This window comes from Littorina saxatilis, linkage group LG2 (assembly GCF_037325665.1).
Source record: "Littorina saxatilis isolate snail1 linkage group LG2, US_GU_Lsax_2.0, whole genome shotgun sequence".
Lineage (NCBI taxonomy): Eukaryota > Metazoa > Mollusca > Gastropoda > Littorinimorpha > Littorinidae > Littorina > Littorina saxatilis.
The window spans coordinates 68,806,320-68,830,584 of record NC_090246.1 but is presented as its reverse complement, the minus strand read 5'-3'; the positions used below and the strand labels follow the sequence as shown (position 1 = coordinate 68,830,584).

The 24,265-nt window shown below is 40.8% G+C and overlaps 2 protein-coding genes across 5 annotated transcripts in view; one reads left to right on the top strand and one right to left on the bottom strand.

Moving 5' to 3' along the window:
- Positions 1-600: 600 nt before the first annotated feature.
- LOC138956529 (A disintegrin and metalloproteinase with thrombospondin motifs adt-1-like) overlaps positions 601-24,265 on the bottom strand; it is a 42,086-nt gene continuing 18,421 nt past the window's right edge. Inside the window, exons 14-17 of the mRNA XM_070327869.1 lie at positions 4,223-4,336; positions 2,361-2,525; positions 1,655-1,768; positions 601-946 (exon numbers count right to left, since the gene is read on the bottom strand). Coding sequence (XP_070183970.1) covers positions 843-946; positions 1,655-1,768; positions 2,361-2,525; positions 4,223-4,336 — 497 coding nt within the window. The 3' untranslated portion in view covers positions 601-842. The remainder of the gene's footprint in view (positions 947-1,654; positions 1,769-2,360; positions 2,526-4,222; positions 4,337-24,265) is intronic.
- Positions 4,834-23,843, top strand: LOC138959596 (uncharacterized). Of its 4 annotated transcripts, none has more exons than XM_070331146.1 (9): positions 4,835-5,213; positions 7,940-8,080; positions 10,609-10,685; positions 11,466-11,799; positions 14,196-14,336; positions 16,558-16,638; positions 17,010-17,117; positions 18,027-18,107; positions 19,976-23,843. In XM_070331146.1, exons 1-9 carry the CDS (start codon positions 5,156-5,158, stop codon positions 20,218-20,220), a joined length of 1,266 nt encoding a protein of 421 aa, XP_070187247.1. In that variant the 5' UTR covers positions 4,835-5,155; the 3' UTR covers positions 20,221-23,843. The 4 variants fall into 4 exon arrangements, with proteins under 4 accessions (XP_070187248.1, XP_070187247.1, XP_070187249.1 ...); XM_070331148.1 differs by lacking the exon at positions 4,835-5,213 and adding an exon at positions 5,908-6,150; XM_070331149.1 differs by lacking the exon at positions 4,835-5,213 and adding an exon at positions 6,162-6,375.

Below are 24,265 nucleotides of genomic sequence, written 5' to 3'. Positions count from 1 at the left end.
ACCGCTACCGCGCTTTTCTGGATTGTTAATTTCACTGGCTTTGCCATGAGCGGTGGACAGACGATGCTACGAGTGTACGGTCTTGCTGAAAAAATGCAATGCGTTCAGTTTCATTTTGTGAGTTCGACAGCTTGACTAAATGTTGTTATTTCGCCTTGCGCGACTTGTTATTAATTAGTATGGAGTGAAGAGAACGAAGATCCGCTGAGCTTCAAAGGCAAGCCTACAAAGTGTGCTGCATTGTTCTCTTTGATCGTCCCCTGACCTTGTGGTTTTACAATACAGTCAGAAAAATGTCAAGTAGGGGCAAAAGGTGATCATGTTATATACGCTGTATTTGATTAAATATAACAAATCGAGATGCTTTGAGTCAATACGATATTACTATTAAATGAAAACGATTTTTGATGTGCTTGTTCGTTGCTTTTTGATTGTTCATATTTTAGACACACACGCACACACACACGCACACACGCACACACACACACACAAACACACACACACACACACACACACACACACACACACACACACAGTACGCTTGGTTGTTTGCCAAGCTATTACTTACAGTTTCATTCACAGAAAAAAAACCCCAACATATTGATCCTTCAGATTCTTCAGATGTTTGCTTCAAATAGAAATTGTACAGTTATGTAAAAGAGAAAGAAATAATCACAGTATTTTATTCCAACGGCACAACAAGAACAAAACAATACAAAAGTGTAAGAAAAAAAGTTGGGAGGAAAGTAAAATAACGCATATATAGTTCTAAAAGAAATGCATTTCTCATTAAAAAAAAAAAATGATCAATTGCATCGTTGGAACATTACAGTTCTCGTTGTTTATGTACAAGAAGCACAGCAAGCTTCCTCGTTACCGAAACAAATAGCTCTGTTTGCAGCAACTAAAGTTGCACACGTAGGGTTTCGGTCACCAAACTTGCAATCTGCACATGTAAATGTATGTATTTATTAATTTATTTTACTGGACTGCAGAACCCTAACATGTCTATTTTAACCACACACTCCGTACTTGCAGTCTGTACACAATACAAACAATGCGGATATGGTTGTTTTGACTGTATGTATACTATGCTTTTGGCTTTTGTTTTTAGATCTTATTGTATTGTCTGTTTTGCTTTTATCTTTAGATCTTATTCTACTCTTTTGCTTTTGTTCTTAAATCTCATTCTGTAGATTTGTTTCTATCTATTCCATTGTATTTCTGCCCTGCGCAGAGCAATTTGGGCAGTCACAGTTTTTGTGTCTGTAAGTACATTCTGCACAAATACAGTCAGAATGTGTTTGTTTTGACTTTATTGGTAATTCTCGTTGTATTATCCGGCGTAAATAATAACATGAACAAAATCAATTAAATTAAGTCAGTAATTACCTATAACTAAAATGAATAATACATAGAGGTAAAAACAAATATTAAGGCACTGTTGTTTTGTTTGCAAGAATGTGGCAGTAAGTAAAAATTGGTCCAGCTACAGTTACAAACTATCGAAACGGTTAAAACATCTGATTATATTTTCTGAAAACCTTTCAGGCTTAGCCTACATCATTACCATATAGGCTACATCTACGTGAGAAACAATGGTACAACGTTTAAAAGCAATGGTTAATCATAAGCGTATACGCCGTTCTCTTACTGGGAATGGATGTTTTGTGTTTCTTGCAGGATTCGCAGCAACGTTCTTCATTGTAGTAACAGTTAGAGGCGGATATTGTAGAACACCAAGAAACTTGATCGCCATACTCACAACCTGTACACCAGTAAACATGTGGTTTGAACATGAATTTATTTAGAGAATATGGAGCGGCATAGGAGACAAAAGATAAACTTGGGACCACACAACAAGCTATGCTTATACCGAGACTAAGGGGAGTAACTTCCTTTAAAATCGACTATATTTTAAACAAAAACAAAACAAAAAACAGTAACGACAACGACAGCAACAACAACAACCACAACAACACGCATAACTAATAATTCTGTGCGAGAACACAAATTATTGTATGAACGCACACGTGGGCGTATGGGTTCAGACATGTGACACGAAAGGTGAAGGACAATAATGTTGGTCAAGAATTAAATCCTCCAAGAAGTATAACTGCTCGTAGCACAAGTATCCTACGATGTGTGTGTGTGTGTGTACGGGTGTGTGTGTGTGTGTGTGTGTGTGTGTGTGTGTGTGTGTGTGTGTGTGTGTGTGTGTGTGTGTGTGTGTGTGTGTGTCATTGCTGTCCCATTCGGTTCAAACGACTTTGGGAAATGATGTTAATACGAACTCCCTCTTAAGGTCTTGTCTGTGCAGCATCTTTTTAATAACCCAGAAACAATTTCAATGGAGGTACTTGTCGGGTCAGAGCTGGTTCCTGTTGCAGGTGCTGGCGCCGCGGTTGTCGCAGATTGTGGATTCGCGCAGGTTACACAGCAGATGTGACTGTAGGTTACACATCGACCCCTGTCCTCTGCGATGAAGATCGGGCAGAAGCTGCTCCTGTCTCCGTACTCGCAGTCTGTACACAATACAATCAATGCGGATGTGGTTGTTTTGGCTGTATGTATGCTTTGCTTTATGGTTTTGTTTTTAGATCTTATTATAGTGTCTGCTTTGCTTTTATCTTTAGATCTCTTTCTACTCTTTTGCTTTTGTTCTTAAATCTCATTCTATAGATTTGTTTCTATATATTCCATTTTATTTTTCTGCCCTGCGCAGAGCAATTTGGGCAGTCACAATTATTGTGTCTGTAAGTACATTCTGCACAAATACACACATGCAGTCAGAATGTGTTTGTTTTGACTTTATTGGTAATTCTCGTTGTATTATTCGGCGTAAATAATAACATGAACAAAATCAATAAAATGAAGTCAGTAATTACTTATGACGAAAATGAATAATACCAGAGACATAGATACATAGAGGTAAAACAAATATTAAGGCACTGCTGTTTTGTTTGCAAGAATGTGGCAGTAAGCAAATTTCGGTCCAGCTACATTTACAAACTATCAACACGGTTAAAACATCTGATCATATTTTCTGAAAACCTTTCAGGCTTACATCATTACCATTTATTCCCCCCTCTGCTTCTTTCTCTATGTAAAGGTGTAGGGCTAGTTATTTTTCGGTAACTTACCCAACAACCAAAATCACTAACCCAACAACCGGCCTGAATCCTCGATAGCTCACAGGTTGATGAGCTAGACTTTGAGGGAACTACTTTAGCGATTGAAAAGTTCCGAACGCTCTAATGTACGAAATATACATCTCCAGGCCAAACAATACAAACATACTGCATTTAAACTAGCAACTACAGGCTTGAACACATTAATCTCCACATAAAATCCGTGAGTTTGGTTGTTTTCTAAATCCAAATCTAACGATCAGTGCAGAGAAAATCGTTTTAGATCTCTTATGAGTGCAAGCAAACTTTGAAGGCAAGTACATCTCGTACTCTGTCTAGCGATAAGAGTAGTTCCCCTTCCAAATTTTCTGATCTGAGTTGCTTGGACAAAAGACTGCAATCCGACGGTTAGTTTTCGACAATATTTCATTTCATAAACAGATCACACGCAACCAAGTGCACACATCTCATCAATTTAAAGAACATACAGCGGTTTTATACATTAGTTTGCCCCAGAAAACTGATCTTCATACAGTTTTTAACGTTGGAACTTTGGTGCAAAATTTCGTCTGCTGGTCACATTCGAAGAAAGAACATTTCCTAAGCGATACCAAAACATGAACAGAACACACACTATCTGCCTTTACCGCCACAGCAGAATAACAACATAACTGTGCACTTGATTTTAGTCAAAAACAGGGAAACTGACAAGAAGTGTTGACAGAATTGAATTATTTTCCCTGAGCTATACAACCGCGCATTATTCAATCGCCTGCGCAGGTAGACTGGTTGAGTGAATAGGATTCGATCAAACTTTCGCACAAAAACTCCTCTGTTCTTTGAATAACTGAAGAAAGGAGGAATAAAGAGGTTACATACCTCGTCTCAGTGATTATTAAAAATAATGGTCTCAGTTCGCGGTCATGAAAAAGCTCGCTGAAGCTCGCATTTTTCATGATCCGCAAACTTCGACCATATTTTTAATAATCACTGAGACTCGGCATGTAACCTCTACATGCATCTACGTAAGAAACAATGGTACAACGTTTAATAGCAATGGTTAATCATAAGCGTATGCGCCGTTCTCTTACTGGGAATGGATGTTTTGTATTTCTTGCAGGATTCGCAGCAGGTTTCTCCATTGTAGTGACAGCCATTGCCGGATATTGTAGAACACCAAGAAGCTCGATCGCCATACTCACAACCTGCAAAGCAGTAAACATTTGGTTTGAACATGGTTTTATTCAGAGAATATGGATCGGCATAGGAGACAACAGATAAACTTGGGACTACACAACAAGCTATGCTTATACCGAGACTAAGGGGAGTTACCTCCTTTAAAATCGACTATATTTAAAAAATAACAATAAAATTAAAAAAATAAACAACAACAACAACAACAACAACAACAACAACAACAACAACAACAACAACAACACGCATAACCAATAATTCTGTGCGAGAACACAAATTATTGTATGGACGCACACGTGGGCGTATTGGTTAAGACATGTGACACAAAAGGGGAAGGACAATAATGTTGGTCAAGAATTAAAGAAGGACAATAATGTTGGTCAAGAATTAAATCCTCCAGCGAACGCCAAGAAGAAGAAGAATTAATTCCTCCAAGTTGTGTAACTGCTCGTAGCACAAGTATCCTACGATATGTGTGTGTGTGTGAGTGAGTGTGAGTGTGTGTTCTTGTTAAGACCGCGTCGTTTTGACTTTGGCCCGAAAATGGAGCCGAATTGTTTTGACGCACCCCGTTGTTTTGACGTCACAACAACGGATGCCTCGATTTTCGAGCTTCCCGCCCTAAGATATACCATGTGACACAAGGATTTGATTTTATTGGTTCTGTCCAAACTATGATAATTTTGTCAGGGTTGAGTGTGTGGCGAGTGTGTTGGGCTAGTGTTTTGCGGTCAAAACAAGAACTGTAGTTTTTTGGGTTCCCCTGGCGACAACATTGAGAGAGAGAGCGAGAGAGAGCGGATTGCCGCGTGAAACCGTGATTTGACACGATGGCTGACGCCGACACGCGGGGTGAACGCCGCAGCCGCTACATTACCACAGACACAGGTGTGTATTATATTTATAGTACTTTGTTGTCCATTTTAGACGAAAAGACAGTTGACTGAGTTGTTTTTGAAATAGTGACGCGCCTTCAACTTTATCTTTCAGGTCTGTTGCCACATGGCTCTGACATTCCAAAATGGCTAACCTCGTTTTTTGGAATTTAGAGCTCACAATCCAGTGACAGTGACATTAACAAGAACTTGATCAGTCATTAATTATCAATGGCTTATCAAGTTGTTGGTACAGGTTACTATGCAAGAGTCTTATACATTAAAACAAATTATGGTGAGTGGTGCACAGATCTAAATACTCTTATACTGAGAAGGCACGATGCATGTTGGTTTTTTAACTTCCGAAAGATTCTTAAATTAGCTGTGCGTACAAGCGATCGAATAGCACTGATTTTATCAGTATAAATTATATAACTATGTTTTGTTTGTGTCAGTCTGTGCTTGTTTGCTGAATTTATGTGTAGGAGCCTGAGGCGGGTTGAGATCTAGCTCCAATGTTCAAATTTCAATCTCGCCTTAGGCCTAGTAGCTGTTGAATTAGGGAGACCGAATAAGTCAGTCACGGTGCGACTATATTTTTTTTTTAATTCGATTTATTTAATTAAAAACTCTTCACGTCCTGTACCGCACGACTTTGTTACTATACTTAGGAATGACCTCACAGGACGGAAGCGCTCTCTGTGCTTGAAAACCACATTTAGGTCACTTCCTTTGTAAACAAGCACATAGCTGCTCCGCGGTTCGTTCGTTTGGTGAACGTTTTGGTAGTTTGCAATGGATTTGTATTGATTTTTTTTTCACGGAGATTTTGGGACCATCTCTGGTGATGCTGATACAGTCAGTAAAGACAAATTTGGGGATATTATCGACGAATTAGGGGCAGAACAAGTGCTGGGACTCGAAGCAGACAATCGCTTGACATTGAAATTGTAAGCTTAATGTAGTTTAGTTTCATCTCCCCCGTCGCGATATAACCTTCGTGGTTGAAAACGACGTTAAACACCAAATAAAGAAAGAAAGTTTCATCTCTTTGTTCCACCATCACCCAGCCGACGCGGCGACTTCCTGGCGTGGCCGTAAAGTCCGGTTACTCGATCACGTCGCTCTCTGCTCTGTGCATCGTCAAATATGTTCATGCTTTTCACCTGTTGCACGTGAGTGAGTGGAGACTCGGCTCCCCCATAATCATGGTCCAACAGGCATGCGAATCATTAATTCTGCTTTTTACACGATGAGTCTTCTTCTGTCAATTTAATGCATACTAGTTACAAATTAAAATGACAGTATGATTTCTTCATTAATTAACTACTCATAATGATAATACATACATGTATTATACGTGTATACTTTACATACATGTTTTATAACATAAAACCCATAAATGTCATGTCTGACACACACAGATACCCACTTTCTGGTCATTTTCATCAAATCCTTACGGTACTGAGGCTTAGCAATAGGGAAATGTGTTCAGGACGTGAAGAGTTATTTGACCGGGCGAAGCTGGACTGACTTTGGACTTATCATGTATTGGAGCCATTCTTCCGTTCTGGGGACGAAATCCGTCTGTTGAAAAAAAACCAACTACTGTTTGTGTTTTACTTTACCCATACACACGCACACGTTTTTGTTCCTCTTTTTTTCTCTTCATCCTCTTTTTGTTCTGTTTTCTTCTCCTGTCCACGACATTACTGCTTCCCCTCAAACCTATGATGTACTTTTTCCGTGCATGGTTTATCCCTGTCTCTTCCCAGAGACCAGGCAGTCCGGTTACAGTAGCTCGGGTACTTTGTATCTCCCCCAAACTCATCAACTTAAGTTCATTACAGACAAAATAATTAGCATAGCCGCTAATAGAACAGTGTATAGGCTCTCTTTTTCTTTTCTCTCCTCGACATTCAACCCATGGTCCCCCTCGACCACTACCATCTTTGACGCAATGTCACTGTCACAGTGTCAGAAAACTCACTGCCTTCTTCGGCATCATACAATTCATCATCTGACAGAGACTCGTCAGTGGTAAGACATAATGCATTCTCATCATACTCCAAGTCCAACTCCTTTGGATCAGACACACCTGAATGACAATGCTTCTCAATTAAAAATGTACACATGCTTTTATGTGAGTTAGGGAAGTATAAATAGAGAATACTATGTATGGCTTGCTGTGTCGTACCAGATTTTCATGAGTTGTTTTTTTAAATATTGAACTGCGAGCAAAAGCGAGCTATTCACTATTTTAAAAAGCAACGAGTGTAAATCTGGTACAAAACAGCAAGCCATGTAGTATTCTGTTTATCCTACATACTGTACTTACGTGTATTTTACTGAAAATGTCCTGCAGTCGAGGCAGCTAAATTGAAGACGCTTGTTTTGGAACCTCGATCTCTTCTAAAGCCTCGTGCAATCTATTACGTCAAAGCAAAGAAACGTCACTCTGAAAGTGTGGCTTGACGTGTTAGTTCTAAAAATTCATCGAAGGTAATTAGCGAGCGCAATCTTTTTTCTTCTATAATGACGTTTGTCTCGGTGACTTTGGCATCATAAGCAGTGGAAAAACAGGTCCCTGCCAGACTTGCTTGACATGACCTCATTTACATGATATACACACGTGTGATTTGAACGATTATTATCTCACGAGTGTCTCTCTCACGTATGTAGGATGATATTATTAATCAAATGAAAATTTACTAATAAAATGTTCTATTATGTCACTAGTGGAACCAGGAGGCCGAGGCCAGAGATTTAAAACAAGGGAGTACTTCCCACATTTCTCATACGGCCAAAGAATGGTGCAGGCTGCACTGGCTAAGAGTCTACCTGCCATACCATTGCCAGATGACACCAGCAATCATCCAGGTACAATGTAATCCCATTTTTATTTTGTTGAAAGGCAAGATTTAACCAGAAAGTAAGGAACTAACTCAGGGGTTCCACTTATTGCACACACAAAAGTATACGCAGTTTTCAGCCTCCGTACACATTTTCACCGACATGTTGCATTTTGTCACGCAAAATTACAATTGCACTCAAAACACTAAATAGCCACGAAGAGAGCACCTGAACTCCCACCTCTGATTCTCCCCACCCGCCTTGTTCATCACTGTTAACACTCGTGTACTTATCGCCAGAGGCCATAGTACCAGTGCTCTACCGAATTGAATCTTTATTCCTTAGGTCACTGCCACCGGCGATAGCCTTATGAATGACCAGCTCTACCGAAGAGGAAGATTGCATTACATTTCTTTGGGGGGGGGGGGGGGGGGGGGTCATGAGTCACAGAATAAATAATTGATCCTGCTGTGTTCAGCAAAACAATGGTCTGCCTTATCACACATGCCATTAGTTTGGTGCACTGCCGATTCAGTTTACAGGCCAGGGGTGTCCGGGTCTACTCTGATTACATCGGACTGACCCACAGTGATTGTTTTTCAGGCTGAAATATCTTCCATTTAGCGCCATGCAAATAGTTCAGTTCCTCGCTTAGAGGCCTATTACCTGTACAGAGCCACTGCAAAACGCAAACAGACCGATCTGTCGTCGGAAAGTGAAAGAACAGAATCTGATGAAGGGACTTCTTTTAGTTACCTATCATCATCATGTCCAGTGATGGCGCTAGTACTTTTTTCAAACCGGTACGCAAACTTTTATGAAGCAAACAGTCCAGAAAAAAACGGTAGGCTGGTCATTGGAACCAGTTAGAATCCAGCTCAGAGTACTGGTTTTATAGTTTTGCCAGCGAAAAAAGACCGGTAGTTCTAAAAATCAACGGCAGCCAATTTTGTTCCGGGATTTTTTCGTTTCAACCGGTAAAATACCGGTAATTACCGGTTAACGCCAACACTGCATGTCTTCTCAATCGTAGTGAGAAAAACACACTTCTCCTTCGCGTTTTTTCCCCCAATTAAGTTTGTAATGGTACGCGTTTTCCCCGGCTCATACGCATTTTTTCAGTCATGTTGTGTATGCAAACGCAAAAAGCAAAAACCCAGTGGAACCCCTGACTAACTAACTGTTATGCAATACTTCTGGAGGGGTGATCACACTACAGTTAACACAGTTTAGTTATGACTAAGATATGTAGTTAAATTGCTATTCTGATACACATTGGAGAATTCAGGGTTATGATTTGATAGTCTCACATGTACATGGACCTATTTCGGTCATAAGGCCATATATGTCAACGGAAGCTGCTCAATATCCTATATATATATTTACAACAATAAAGCATGCTTCCTGTTTCATCACCGTGGATGAATTAAGTGCTTGCATGCACATACCTGGTCAGGTTTGCTTCTGTTACTGGTCGACAGACGATATAGTTTGTACAAAAACTAAATTCTTGCCGTCTATGAAATACATCCCTGGTAAAAATTCAATTCCTGCAACACACCTTGCAAAACTAGTAGCTGCAGTCTAGCAGACGGTCTTTCCAGTGCTTTGTAATGAATCGGCAATATTGCCTTTGCCTATGCAACGCTCATATATATGCAGATCCCAATCTGATGAATGGACTGACCCACAGTTAACAGAGAAAATAGAGGACCCACTAGAGAAAATGCTGAATTCTTGGGATGTAGTCTGATGATAGACGGAAGACAGACAATAGACAGAAGATAGATGGAAGACAGACAATAGTTGGAAGACAGATGGTAGATCGAAGACAGACAATAGACGGAAGACAGACGATAGACGGAAGACAGACGATAGATGGAAGACAGACAATAGACGGAAGACAGACAATAGACGGAAGACAGACGATAGATGGAAGACAGACGATAGATAGAAGATAGACGGAAGACAGACAATAGACAGAAGACAGACAATAGATGGAAGACAGACAATAGACGGAAGACAGACAATAGATGGAAGACAGACGGAAGACATACAATAGACGGAAGACAGACGGTAGATGGAAGACAGACGATAGACGGAAGACAGACAATAGATGGAAGACAGACGGAAGACATACAATAGACGGAAGACAGACGGTAGATGGAAGACAGACGATAGACGGAAGACAGACGATGTAGTCTGACGATAGACGATACATATATATACGGACGTTCAACCAGTATTTGGCTTCAGCTTGATTCAGGAACAAGAGGGCGACTGCAACTGAGTCGCATGTATAGACAAACCATAATGCCTTTCTCCAGTCCAGTCTATGAAATAGGACTTACAGCTGATCTAGCTGGACTCTACGCAAGCTTCAGTACGAATGAAGTAAAATCTCCCATATCAAATTTATTATACACAAATATGAAAACAGTTAACTAGACTGTTCTAACTGTAAACCAACGTAAAGGGGAAATATGAAGCTCAAAAACAGGTTAAGTCCCAAGCATCATGCAACCACAGGCGCTTTCTGTCTGTCTTTCCTACAGTTGACTGCAGCTTCGAACCACAGGCGCTTGTGACAGAGGACTCTATAAGCAGCCATCACTCAGTTGACTCCCAAATGGTGAGTTTTTATAGAGTAGATTATTTGTTGCCCTGTCTGAAGATATTTTGTTTTTGCGATTTGATTTGTTAAATGTTTGACCTGCATTACTTGTGAGTTTCCTGTGATGACCAAGGCAATGAAATATGTTTGCTATCTGCAGTCTATGTTCTTTTGCCTCTGAAAAACATGCATCAGAGTTGTGCATTCTTTTTCAGCAACTGGTTCTTTTTCTCAGACAAAATAAGGCATTTATAATGAAAAAAGAACAAAAATATACGGTCGAAACAGATCACCAACAAAGGCTAACAAGTTCAGTTGAGTTGCCAGTTGGAAGGAACAGCGAAGAATGTCCCAGTTACTTCCTCAGTCGTACTCTTTTTGATTGTTCGATTTGGCAATTCTGAATGATGGCAGGAACTGAAGTGCGCCAGGCAGTATCAGCGAAGTCCTCTGGCTCATTTTCTGTGCCCACGAAAGCTTCCAGGTAGGCTATTTGTCGGTATCGGCGGACTGCATAATAATGTTGTCGAAGCTCAGTCTCGCTTACGACGCATCCAAAATGGCATCCTCCGACGGTGCTGTGACTGTGTGAAAGATGTCTTCAAATCACTTAGCACATTTGAAAAAATCCTATGTAACAAGCTGACCAGGATTGAGATAATCGGAAAACGTGGCCGAATTGTCCCAATTCTCATGACTGCACAGGTGAAAGCAGCTGTGGAACTGCTTGTGCAAAAAAGGGATGATGCTGGTGTCAGCGGCTCCAACAAATTTGTGTTTTCTTGCTCATTCTTTCAGTCGGAGGGGCACATTCGGGGATCTGACACGCTTCGAAAGTTTGTGACATCAGCGCAGTTGGCAGAGCCACAGTTCATCACATCTACTTCACTTCGAAAGCAGGTTGCTACTCTGTCCCAGATAGTCAGTTTGAAGGACAACGAGCTGGATGCCCTTGCTCAGTTTATGGGACACCGCGAGTACTACCGCCTCCCATCAGACATGATGCAGTTGGCCAAAGTCAGCAAATTACTCCTTGCCCTTGAAAAGGGGAAGCTGCAAGACCACCAGCGCTGCACCCTGGATGAGATGGAAGTGGCTGAAGATGAAGCCATCACCTCGGATGAGGAGGCAGGTATGTGTGACATTTTGAACATGAATTCCTTTTCCCGCAGTGGGGCACTGCGGTTATGAAATTAAAGGCCCCTCCTGTTTTTGGAACCGCAGGAGCTTTCTAGTTTGCTGTTAGGTAGATTTTTGGTTCCTCTTTCCTGTCATGCTCTCTTTTTCTTCATGAATTCTTTTCTTTTTTCTGTCTTCTTGCTCATTCACCTGTATTTTTTCCAAAAATCTCTTCTCTTGCCGCTTGTCTCGCGATTCATGTATAGTTTAATCTGTTAGTGTTCTGATGTAAGTCCAGCAGTAGATAGGTTAAGCCTATTTTAACATACTGGAAACTGGTAATCTTCCAGTAGGTATTAATTTAGTTTTACTAAAGCCTGCTGGGACACAAGTAATGGGTTAGTGCATTTGTAAACAGGAATCGCTTGACAAGTGGCCCCCTTCATCCCCCCCTTCCTCGTCCTGATATGGCTCTGCGTAGTCGGCTGGACGTTAAGCAACAAATAAACAAACAAACATGAATTCCTTTGCTCTTTTTGCACAAAATGAACACAGCTAGACTATCTCTAAATCTAGTATTGTAATAACCTTTTTTTTGTATTCTTAAATTCATCTTCTTCTCCTTCTGCTTCTTCTGCCTCTTCTTCTTCTTCTAAATTGGGGGGCTGGGATGGCTCATTCGGTACACAGCGTGGACTACATATAGTTCCTCTGACTCTCATAGTCACAGGTTTGAATCCCGGTCTCCCTCTCTCTGGTATCGCCTTTGTTGTGGCTAGTGACATTGAACCACCAATACAATTTTATTTCAATCAATCAATATGAGGCTTATATCGCGCGTATTCCGTGGGTACAGTTCTAAGCGCAGGGATTTTTTTTCTTTTCAATTTTTATTCAAGGCGCAGGGATTTATTTATGCCGTGTGAGATGGAATTTTTTTACACAATACATCACGCATTCACATCGGCCAGCAGATCGCAGCCATTTCGGCGCATATCCTACTTTTCACGGCCTATTATTCCAAGTCACACGGGTATTTTGGTGGACATTTTTATCTATGCCTATACAATTTTGCCAGGAAAGACCCTTTTGTCAATCGTGGGATCTTTTACGTGCACACCCCAATGTAGTGTACACTAAGTGTATTTGTTTTAAATCTAAATTGAGAACGTTCATACTTCAATGCACACTACAATGTGATATATTGTGCTACAGTAAAACCTGTCTCTAACGGACACCCTTGGGGAATGGTAATAGTGTCCCTATTAGACAGGTGTCCCTTCTTCACAGGTGGAGGGGCCGGGGCAATATTTTACAAAGAGCACGTAAAATGAACAAGACACTTTTTGTCAGTCCTGTAGTATGTATTTATTGGATTGAACATGAGACTCACTGAAAATGTGAGTAAACAAATGATACATGTAGCAAACAACAACAACAACAACAACATCCCCCCCCACCTACCCCGTTCCCTACACACACTGTGCATTCAAACTTACGCAAGTCGGACGTCACAAAGCTAAAAATAGCTGACTCTTCATCAGTCATTCAACGGGAAATTCCGCAGTGTGTCTCGACCAAATTGGGTCAGCTCTTGTTTCATTCAGTTTTTCTAGTCTCAGCATAAATGCATGGAACAAAAATTTAGCTGTGTTAACTATTGTTTCCTTCGAACGATAGCTTACAAAGAGAGAGAGATCATCACGTCTTCTTTTTCCGATTTGATCCTCGCGATCTGTGTTTTACCACATCCCATCTCCTTCGCCACATCTCGGCATGATTGGCCGCTATCTAGTTTTTTCAAGGCAGCGACACGCTGCTCTAAAGTCAACGCTTTTCTTTTTCCTGCTGGAGATTCCATTTTCAAACACAGTAGTCTACTGTTGCTTTTGGTTGTGACTGTATCCACAATGCGGAAAAGCGAAAGTGAGCGAGTGAGCGAAGCGAAAGTGAGTGAGCGAAAGTGGGTCTCCATCTAAACAAGCCACTGATTGGTCAGAAAAGGGACAGGACAACCAATCAACAACGATTTGTGCTACGGCTACGGCTGCCGAGCACTGTCTGCATAACAGTCGAGTTTTCGAAGTTGCGTTTTTATGTACGTTGTGTCCGTTTGTGACAGTGTTTACACTTCCTACGGTCCGAAAAATCGTGTCCGCGTCCGTAAGTGGCAGGTGTCCGCCCGTTAAAGGTTAGTTATTGTTGAAATCGTGTTCGTGCCATGATAAACTGTCCGAATGTAGCAGGTGGCCGTTACAATAAGGGTCCGCTAGACTCAGGTTTTACTGTAACATTAATTTGCATTACACAATAAAGCAAACATTAATACTACGGTACTTACTACATAAACTTTTGTACTTGCGATCTAGGATTTTATCTATTCTATCATATTGTAACTATTATTTACAGAATTTGTTGAAAAGGGTCACAGCCCTATTCCAGAACGATCTGCATCAGGAAGGTTCGCAACAAAAGACTCTTTGGCACCGCCACATAACCAGCCCTCTCCGCCTATGCATCAACCTTGTCCTGCTACAGCTGCACCTGACAGTAAGTCTTCTTCTTCTGTGTACGCATGCTATCAACTACAGTACTGCAAGCACTCCCAGTTTCGGATAAAAACAAATGCGATTGGTCACTTTGGCAGAAATAACAACTGTGAACAGAATGTTGATAGTAAAAGAAAGTAAGGAAGCAGGAAAGATGAGCCGGTGCCTACCTAACAGCAAACTAGATAGCTCCTGGTGTTCAAAAACAGGAGGGGCCCTTAATTTAAGTCCGCAGCGCTCCACTGCAGTAGGTGACAGTAAGTGACAATATGGGCTGAATCCATCCCATCTACATGGTGTTGGAGTGGGGACAGGACATATTTGAATGGCGATGTCGCTGTTCAGTGTCTGAAAGTCTCTTAAGTTTGTAGTTGCAAACATGACTTTTCTTTCTCTCTCCCCCCCCCCCCCCCCCCCCCCTCCTCACTCCCACAAAGTAACATAGTAGATTTAATTTCTTATTTGTAGCTGCCATTCCATGTAAAAGTGAATACATTTACAAGATACAAGATACAAGATATTTATTCACCAATTTTGCAAAAGGATTTCATCTTGGCACGGCACGGTAAAAATAAAATAAAAACCAACCAGACACATATGCAGACACACATCACCATGCATGCATACATACGTACATTACACTGTCATGCACACACAGACACAACTCACACACACACACACACACACACACACACGCACGCACAGACAGACACACACACACACACACACACACACAATTATTTACATTCTCACACATAACCAGCCACATATCTACATCACAAATTCACATCGTCGCCTTGTAAACGTAAAAACCATATCAGTTTAAAAGGGGTGCCAGTAATATCAATACAACATTAGTGAATACTAGAACAATACCTAAAATTTATAATCCATTTAAAAGTAAGTAGTACATGTAATTATTATCATTTAGTCAGATCATCACATAAAATTATATAATCATGATCTAGACAGTTTAAAACAACAGTATTAACAGACTATCACAGATCCACTCAAGCACCTGAACTTAGAGTCGCATTGCACAAAACTACTACCATCACAGAACTACTCCAGCACCTAAAAAATAAGGACCATTCCACATTGCACATATTTCCACTATCACAAGTTATGAGAACAGTAATGGAATGCAGTGAAAGGACTAAGTAACAAAAGAACCCCCCCCCCCCCCAATCCTATAACTACAGTATATTACAACGTCTTCACTACAGGAGTTGTCAGTACAGCATGGGGGATGAAGCTAGAGCGAAAGCGACTAGTTCTGGCTTTCAAAGCTCTGTAGCGCCTACCAGATGGAAGAGGCTCGAAGAAGTGGTTTGCCGGGTGGGAGGGGTCGCGAACAATCTTTCCTGCTTTTCGACCTGAGCGCAACTCAAAGATAGAGGCAACGGAAGGGAAGTCACAGCCCGCGATTTTGGAGGCTGTCCGCACAATGCTCTCCAGTAGCTGTTTCTCTTTCTCAGTGGTGCTGCCATACCAGACCGTGATAGAAAAACACAGGGTGCTCTCAACGACTGCGCGATAGAACTGCGCCATGATTTGCTGTGACATACGGAACTTGCGCAACTGTCTCAGGAAGTGCAGCCGCTGCTGGCACTTCTTAATGATGGACGTGGTGTTCCCGTCCCATTTCAGGTCTTCAGAGATCAGTGTGCCGAGAAATTTGAATGAAGAGACCTGTTCTACAGCTTCCCCATTTATTTCAAGGGGCAAGATGGGGTCTTTCTTTCGTCGAGGGTCGATAACGACTTCTTTTGTTTTAAGAACGTTTAGCTCGAGATCATTTTCAGAGCACCACTCAACCACTCTTTACTTATTTAGTGTAAACTTGTCACCCTGGCATGAGGTAATATGACCGGCACGGTTGGCCTAGTGGTAAGGCGTCCGCCCCTTGATCGGGAGGTTGTGGGTTCGAACCCCGGCCGGGTCATACCTAAGACTTTAAAATTGGCAATCTAGTGGCTGCTCCGCCTGGCGTCTGGCATTATGGGGTTAGTGCTAGGACTGGTTGGTCCGGTGTCAGAATAATGTGACTGGGTGAGACATGAAGCCTGTGCTGCGACTTCTGTCTTGTGTGTGGCGCACGTTATATGTCAAAGCAGCACCGCCCTGATATGGCCCTTCATGGTCGGCTGGGCGTTAAGCAAACAAACAAACAAAAAATGAGGTAATATCACAAGGGTTATTCATGTTTTTGTATTTGTCAGATTCTGCTGATGATGAGGAAGCACCAGAAATCCAAAGGAAGTTTCAACGGTGTGCTGCTGACAGCAGTGCATGCTCAAACAGTTCAGTATATATCTTTCTCCTTAGTCAACCAATTTTCCATGGGGGCGCGACTGGAGATGGATGAAGGTCAGGGGGTTCCTGTGTTCGAGTGGGAACAGCTTGAATTTAACTCACAGAGTTGTTTGTGTCCAACACGCTTGTCGGAGGTGTTTTTTTACGGCGTCAATGTTGGGGGGTGGGTGGGGGTTAAGGATGAGGGGTAGAACTGCATTCGTTGATGCATTTGATTGTCTTACATCTGAAATGTATTTGTACCTTTGAAGAATAGTTCATTCCTGTACACTCATAACACCGAACACACGTTTATTTATTTTGAACATAACATAATTAATACAATAAATAATTAATTATAATTTTATTATGTCCCCAGGCGAGCCCCCTTCCTCCTGGACATTCTCTCCTGTTGGTGTGGCAATGATGAACACAAGATGCAGTGTATTCACACAGATCACTTCTCCTTCAGCGTCATCTAACGAAAGTAAGCTTTATTGCATATAAATTAATTTAGAAACATGCTGGCGTCACCCCCCCGCGGGTTAGGGGGAGTCCCATATTGGTTGGGACTAGAAAGAATTTACCCGATGCTACCCAGCATGTCGTAAGAGGCGACTAACGGTTCTGTTTCTTCTCTTCTTTTGTCTTATTTCTGCCTTACCAGTCCTTTCACCTATATTTCCTTCCAAGAAAACTCTCCCTACTATTCCCTGCAGTTTTCCAATTCTTTTCTTGTTGTCTTATTTCTACCTGACTGGATCCATCACCTTTATTTCACTTACCAAAAGTCTTCTTTTCCACATCCTTATTTCTCTGCACCCCGCATGTCGTATGAGGCGACTAACGGATTCTGTTTCTCCTTTAACCCTTGTTAAGTGGTTCTTGTATAGAATATAGTCAATGTTTGTAAAGATTTTAGTCAAGCAGTATGTAAGAAATGTTTAGTCCTTTGTACTGGAAACTTGCATTCTCCCAGTAAGGTCATATATTGTACTACGTTGCAAGCCCCTGGAGCAATTTTTTTATTAGTGCTTTTGTGAACAAGAAACACTTAACAAGTGGCTCCCTCCCATCTCCACCCTTTCCCCTATCCCATCTCCCCCTTTCCCTCGTCGCGATATAACCTTCGTGGTTGAAAACGACGTTAAACACCAAATAAAGAAATGCTGGCGTCATGTACGGACGATTAACTAAGCGCCCATTACCTAGTTGTTGAATGGCCGCATTCCATAGTGGAAACTCTTGTGTTTAGTTATTTGACAACGAAATTGATATTTAAAAGCATATGTCTTTTAGCTGTTGTTCTTTTTTTGCTATTTTGCATAATCTATCAAATGATTTGAAATAAAGATAAGCCAGCTGAGAAAATCTATCATCTTTTTTTTTCCCCAAGGTTCAACTGACAATGAGTACCTACCTGAACAGTGGAGCCATTCCAAACCAAAGAAGCTCAAATCAAAGGCAACGCGCAACAGTGAGTGGAAACATAATCATTGTATTTATACCTCTTCTTTCTCTTTGTGAACTGAGCTTTAAGGAGCTGACTCAATCCACACAAAAGTTATTCCTTTAAAGTAGAACAAAACCAGTAAACTAGATAGTTATTGTGTTTTTGAGTAAGGTAATATCCTTCTCTGAAGCACTTGGAAGGAAAAATAGAGCCTGTTCATAACGTGTTAACTGTTAATCTAACTAGGAGCGTATAGTTATTGTGTTTTTGAGTACGGTAATACCCTTCTCTAAAGCACTTGGAAGGAAACATAGAGTATGTTCACAGACCTGTTTACCCTCCCGGAATTATTACGGATTTAGGGTCTAAATTCCGGTATTACGGAAATCTACCGGAAATTCCGGTCACGAGAACCATTTCCGTGTGTGAAAATTTAAAGTCGAAATTGTAGTACTAGTAGTCACCGGGATTTTGATTTCCCGGAAACCCTTTTAGCTCAAGGCCGACCGGAACAGCCTTGTCTGCGCATGTGCAAAAACAAGGTATTTGTCGGTCAACGCGTGGTTTTTGTGCATTCGGTCCGATCGACATGGGTCGTAAGCGTAAGGCCGATCTCTCTGGGGACAAAATGCCAACCAAAAAAGCTCAAGTTGTACAGGAATATCGGCAAAACTATCAAGTCAAGTGGCAGTGTCTGGCGAAGTCTAAGAAGAGCGAATCACTTGCATTTTGGTGATCGAATTGAGATCAGTGCAACAACAAAGCTAGTCAGTCATGAGTCACTGCAGTCGTTCGTCCGCGAACCAAGCGAACGTGTCCCGAGGTTAGACGCAGCATTAGTTTATTTACAAAATGCAGTACACAAATGAACATGGAAACAAACAAATTGTGTTTGGCAAAACATGAGCCTGCTTCGCATCGAGTTTATTTGACCAGTATGTCTGTGCTTCGACATTATCTCTTGCTACGGTCAGTGACTTGTGCTGTTGCCGGAATTTGAAAGTCTTTTTGAGTCTAAAAGTGATCTCCATTAATCTTTCTCCAATATAGCAAAGATCACAGTTCTTTGAATTGAAAAACTTTAAAGAAAATCTTTAAATAAAATGAACGAGCCGGTCCACAAAAAAAAAAGGTAGCTTCTGGAGAGTGTTTTTATGACTGGTTTTAATGCAGGATGTAAACAGGTCTGTGTTCATAACGAGTTAACTGTTAATCTAACTAGGAGCGGCATTTTGTCAAAGAGCAGTTCAAATCCGTACGTGCTTTAACATATCAAAATGGCCTTCTGCTGTCGCTCAGTTTTCTTGATTCAAAACTAAGCAGTAAATTGTATAATTATTTAAAAATGAATAAATAAGTGGATCAGTTAACAAGTGCAATGGCTAACTGACCTGCCACTTCTCATGCCCATTCGTGGCTTCTGTCCCATGCTTTGAAAATGAATGTGTACAGGGTCTGTAATTCCGGTTTTAATTTAGATTTGAAATCTTTTGTAATTGATGGATTACGCCCACATACACTTCCGTGTATTAGAGGCGGGGACGGGAGTCCCAGGAATTGGAAAAAAGAGGAGGTACTATATCTAACTTACATTGAACAACCAAAATGTAAGCAGCACTAAGATTGACAGTGAAAATGTGACAGTTTTAGTGTACTAGCTTTAGTGCCACGAAGAAGAATCAGAACAAATGTTGACTCGGGAAAATAAATGTCCATGCCCAATCAAGATTCGAAATAGAGACACTGAGATCACGAGTTGTCGGCCTAGACCACCAGACTACCCGGCGCTCATATTGAGTTGGCATGATTGTTCCTTATAAAGTTTTAATCCGATAACATATTTAACCTTTGTATCTCCGGTAATAGGTCTTGTGATATCTGTGTCCACAAAGGTTCAAGCCAGCCATGTCGACTGTGGTTGGAGGAGGAGGTGAAGGCAGTGGAGGCTCATTTGTTAAAATATATCGCCACGCAAGTGCTGCCAAGAAAAGAGGATATCCAGAAGTGCCTTCAGGCTGAAGAGACTCTGATAATTCGTACCTGGCTACACGTCAAGAACTATACATGTACGAAACAGGATTACTGCTTTGCAAAGAAATCAGCGAAACTAAATAATGTTCAGCTTTTCAGCTACTGATCATCTTTCCAATGTTGTTGCTGATCACTACCACTAAGTGGATATATATCTAGTGCAGGTTTGTGTCTTGAGCTGTACTGGACAATGATTTACACATTTATCTTTATTTGTTTTTATTAATTTTGACTATGAGCACACTGGTGGTTGTGTTTTATGTTAAATGATTTATTTAGTATGTGTTTATGCAAATCATTTTTGGCATTTTGAATAAGCTAGATGTGACCTTTCTTAGCACTGATCCAAAGGTCAGTTTAATATGCGGTCAAAACAATGATGGTGGAGGCAGTTGGCTATTTTTAATTCATTTGCATAGCAAAAACGAGGCTATATATGTATTGACAACTGACCACCTATTGAACACTCAAAACTTTTCAAATAATGGAAGCTTTCATGATAAAAACTCGTCTTGGTTATGAAACCTATGAACACTTATAAAATGCATGTGATTACATCAGCAAAACAAAACAAAATATAAGCAAGTGAGTCATATTCTTTGTGGCTTTGCCCTTGTTTAACTGTATTATCATTATTTATTATCATGAACACAGACTACCATAAGGTCCGCTACCCCCCGCGGGTTAGGGGGAAGAATTTACCCGATGCTCCCCAGCATGTCGTAAGAGGCAACTAACGGATTCTGTTTCTCCTTTTACCCTTGTTAAGTGTTTCTTGTATAGAATATAGTCAATGTTTGTAAAGATTTTAGTCAAGCAGTATGTAAGAAATGTTAAGTCCTTTGTACTAGAAACTTGCATTCTCCCAGTAAGGTCATATATTGTACTACGTTGCTAGCCCCTGGAGCAATTTTTTTATTAGTGCTTTTGTCTTCTTCTTCTTGTCGTTCGCCAATGTTAAACTTGGAGTCCAGCTCTGGTAGTGCTTTTGTGAACAAGAAACAATTAACAAGTGGCTCTATCCCATCATCCCCCCCCCCCCCCCCCCTTTCCCCGTCGCGATATAACGTTGAACGGTTGAAAACGACGTTAAACACCAAATAAAGTAAAGATAAGGTCCGCTATTAGGAAAGTCAAAACAATCAAAGTGTCATATGCACTTTGTCATCGTGTGTGACATTTTATTGAGAGAGAAACAGAATCCGTTAGTCGCCTCTTACGACATGCTGGGGAGCATCGGGTAAATCCTTCCCCCTAACCCGCAGGGGGCGTACAGTACTTCTTTGGGATAACAAGGGTAAGGATTGCTCTAATTAAGGTTGGCTGAGCAATATATAACAGCAATTTCGCTCAAATCGGCCAAAAACAAGGCCCGAAGGCATCGTAGGCATAGCCGTTTTAACTTTATTATCATTATTATTTATTATCGTGACCACAAACTACCATAAGGTCCGCTAGTAGGAAAGTCAAAACAATCATAACGTATCATAAACACTGGGTCATCGTGTGATCATCATTATTTATTATCGTGACCACAAACTACCATACGGTCCGCTAGTAGGAAAGTCAAAACAATCATAACGTATCATAAACACTGGGTCATCGTGTGTGACATTTCAATGTCAACACAATGATAGTGGTGTTTCACATGTAATGATTGATTTCGATTTTAAGTGCTCTATCCCTTCTCCCCCCCTTTCCCCGTCGCGATATAACCTGCGTGGTTGAAAACGACGTTAAACACCAAATAAAGAAATAAAGAATAAAGAAAGATTTTGAGTGTATATAAAGTGTATTTATGGTACATTTACTTTTGGCTCTTTAGATCAGCTTAATTTGGTATTTCATGGGCATCGGTCAAAAGGTCACTTCAGCATGTGCTGTCAAAACAACGATGGTGGAGGCAAATGGCCTATTTTAACAGGATGTTTGAAGATTTGCTTTTTCAATTTTGTTTGAGAGACAAGAAGTTGGAAAATAGTTTTATTGTATGTTTCTTTGTCACCTGGGGCAAAATTATTCAATCGTCGCTATACGTTTGTTGGAAGCTATAATACAAAGGATAAATTGGCAGTTTTCTTACTTTCTGTTAGAAACAAAAGTATATTTTTCATTTGTTGCAATTGAAAAAGCATAGACCTTACTAAAGATGCTGCTAGTTGTTTTGATTGTGTGGACTATTCAGTGGAGTGTTTTAAATAATCTGTATATATATCTATATATATATACGACTAGTGTCTGTGTGTCTGTGTATCTGTCTGTGTATCTGTCTGTGTATCTGTGCGCGATGCACGGCCAAAGTTCTCGATGGATCTGCTTCAAATTTGGTGGGCATATTCAGGTAAACCCGGGACACGACACAACCTGGTCGATATTTCAACACGTGCTCTCAGCGCGCAGCGCGGAACCGATTTTGGTTCCACCTCAGCTATTTTGGTTCCACCTCAGCTTACCCGGGCCCCCATACCGACACACCATAGCCGCTACACCACATCACAACGCCAAAGTTCTCGGTGGATCTTTTTCAAATTTGGACACCGTATTCAGCTACACCCCGGACACAATATCATCGATGAGATATTTCAACACGTGCTCTCAGCGCGCAGCGCTGAACTCATTTTCGTTTTTGGGTTCATTTCACCATTATAAGTAACTCTTCCTTATCTTCTCCAGTGTTTGGCGTTTATCTCCCTTCCTTCGTGTGGCTTTCCCGTTCAGTTGTAAGTTACTACACTGCGCTGTCCACTGCGCTGAGCGTCTTCGGATATTCCCGGCGTTCTGTTACTGTTACCTATTTTTAGAAGGTCAACGCAGTGTACAGAACGTAAATTGGACCCGTAAATTATCCTCACTGTAAAAGTGCAAAGGTCGAATCAATTTATAGCCACGCGAAAAATACACTGTCATCTATCTCTCTATAGATACGGCTTCTCTGTGTTTGTGTGTGTGTGTGTGTAAGTGTGTGTGTCTCTATGTAATCAACACCTGTGCATTCTTCAGTTCTGTTTGTGATGTGGTCTGGCGGCTTTTGTGTAATTTTATGTACTGGCCTTCCTTTGAGAAGCCATAACTTGCTCAGTCCTGTTTGAGTGGAGTTCGCCTCCAAAGGTGATTAACACGGTTACATTCGTCGACAAGGATGGGACTCGATATGGTCAGGAATGGCATTATGGCCACTGAATCATTTTCGTGCTGTTCCCATTCCACGAATCTGGGAGGGACCTAAGCTTGGCGGGTCCATAGTTCGGACGGCTCTAAGTACTTCTTCCCGGCGAAGCCGGCTACCCGGCGAAGCGGGTATTCATTCTAGTATATATATATATGCCAATTCTCATGCCTCACAGTATTTTAACATTGGTTTATTTTCCATGTTACAAATATGTAATCATATGACTCGAGACTACCTTACTGTGTTATATTGCATTATTATCATGAACGCATTAGGCCCACTTATAAGTTTAAAGAAAGTCAAAGCCGTGTATTGTTCCTTTCAGAACAATGTTATACACCGGGTGTGCATTATGTGTTTTCATTATTTTTAATCATGAGCAGTTTCATATTTAATTATTTATTTAGAGTGTGTTTGATTTAGCTTAATTTGAATTTTGTTGGACATTGGTCAAAAGTTCAGTTTATTATGCGCGGTCAGAACAATGATGGTGGAGGCAATAGCCTATTTTTCAACAGGTTTGAAGGTTTTGTTTGAGAGAAATAAATCTGTCTTTTTTTCTTTGTCATGTTGGGCAGAGTTATTCAATCGTTGTTATACGTTAAGTTCACTGAATTCTTAAATCTAATGTAAGCGCTGTTTAAGAGGTTTTGAAGGTACAAAATACACTTTTTTTCTCTGTTCTCTTTAACAAGATATTCAGATTTGTTTTTCTTCTTTATTTTAGTTTGAGACGAGAAGTTGTACATGCATTCTATTTCCTGTTCCTTTGTCAACTGGGGCAACATTCAATCACTGTTATAGCCTGGTTGTAAGCTATAACAGTATAAATTCACTGCTTTTTAAATGTCTGCAAAAAGCAAATGTCACCGTTTTGTTGCATGCCATTGAAAAGGAATAAAAACTAGCAAACGTTATTTTGCAAAACATGCTTATTGTTATGATTTGACTGATTGTGTTTGTATGTGGATGTGTGATCACA

Bases quoted from the DNA above. Each gene is read 5' to 3' on its own strand.
- LOC138959596 (XM_070331146.1), top strand. From the start codon at position 5,156: ATGGCTGACGCCGACACGCGGGGTGAACGCCGCAGCCGCTACATTACC. The intron at 14,337-16,557 runs GTAAGTCTTCTT...TGTATTTGTCAG, and splicing joins TGCTACAGCTGCACCTGACA to ATTCTGCTGATGATGAGGAA. The intron at 18,108-19,975 runs GTGAGTGGAAAC...GTGTCCACAAAG, and splicing joins ATCAAAGGCAACGCGCAACA to GTTCAAGCCAGCCATGTCGA.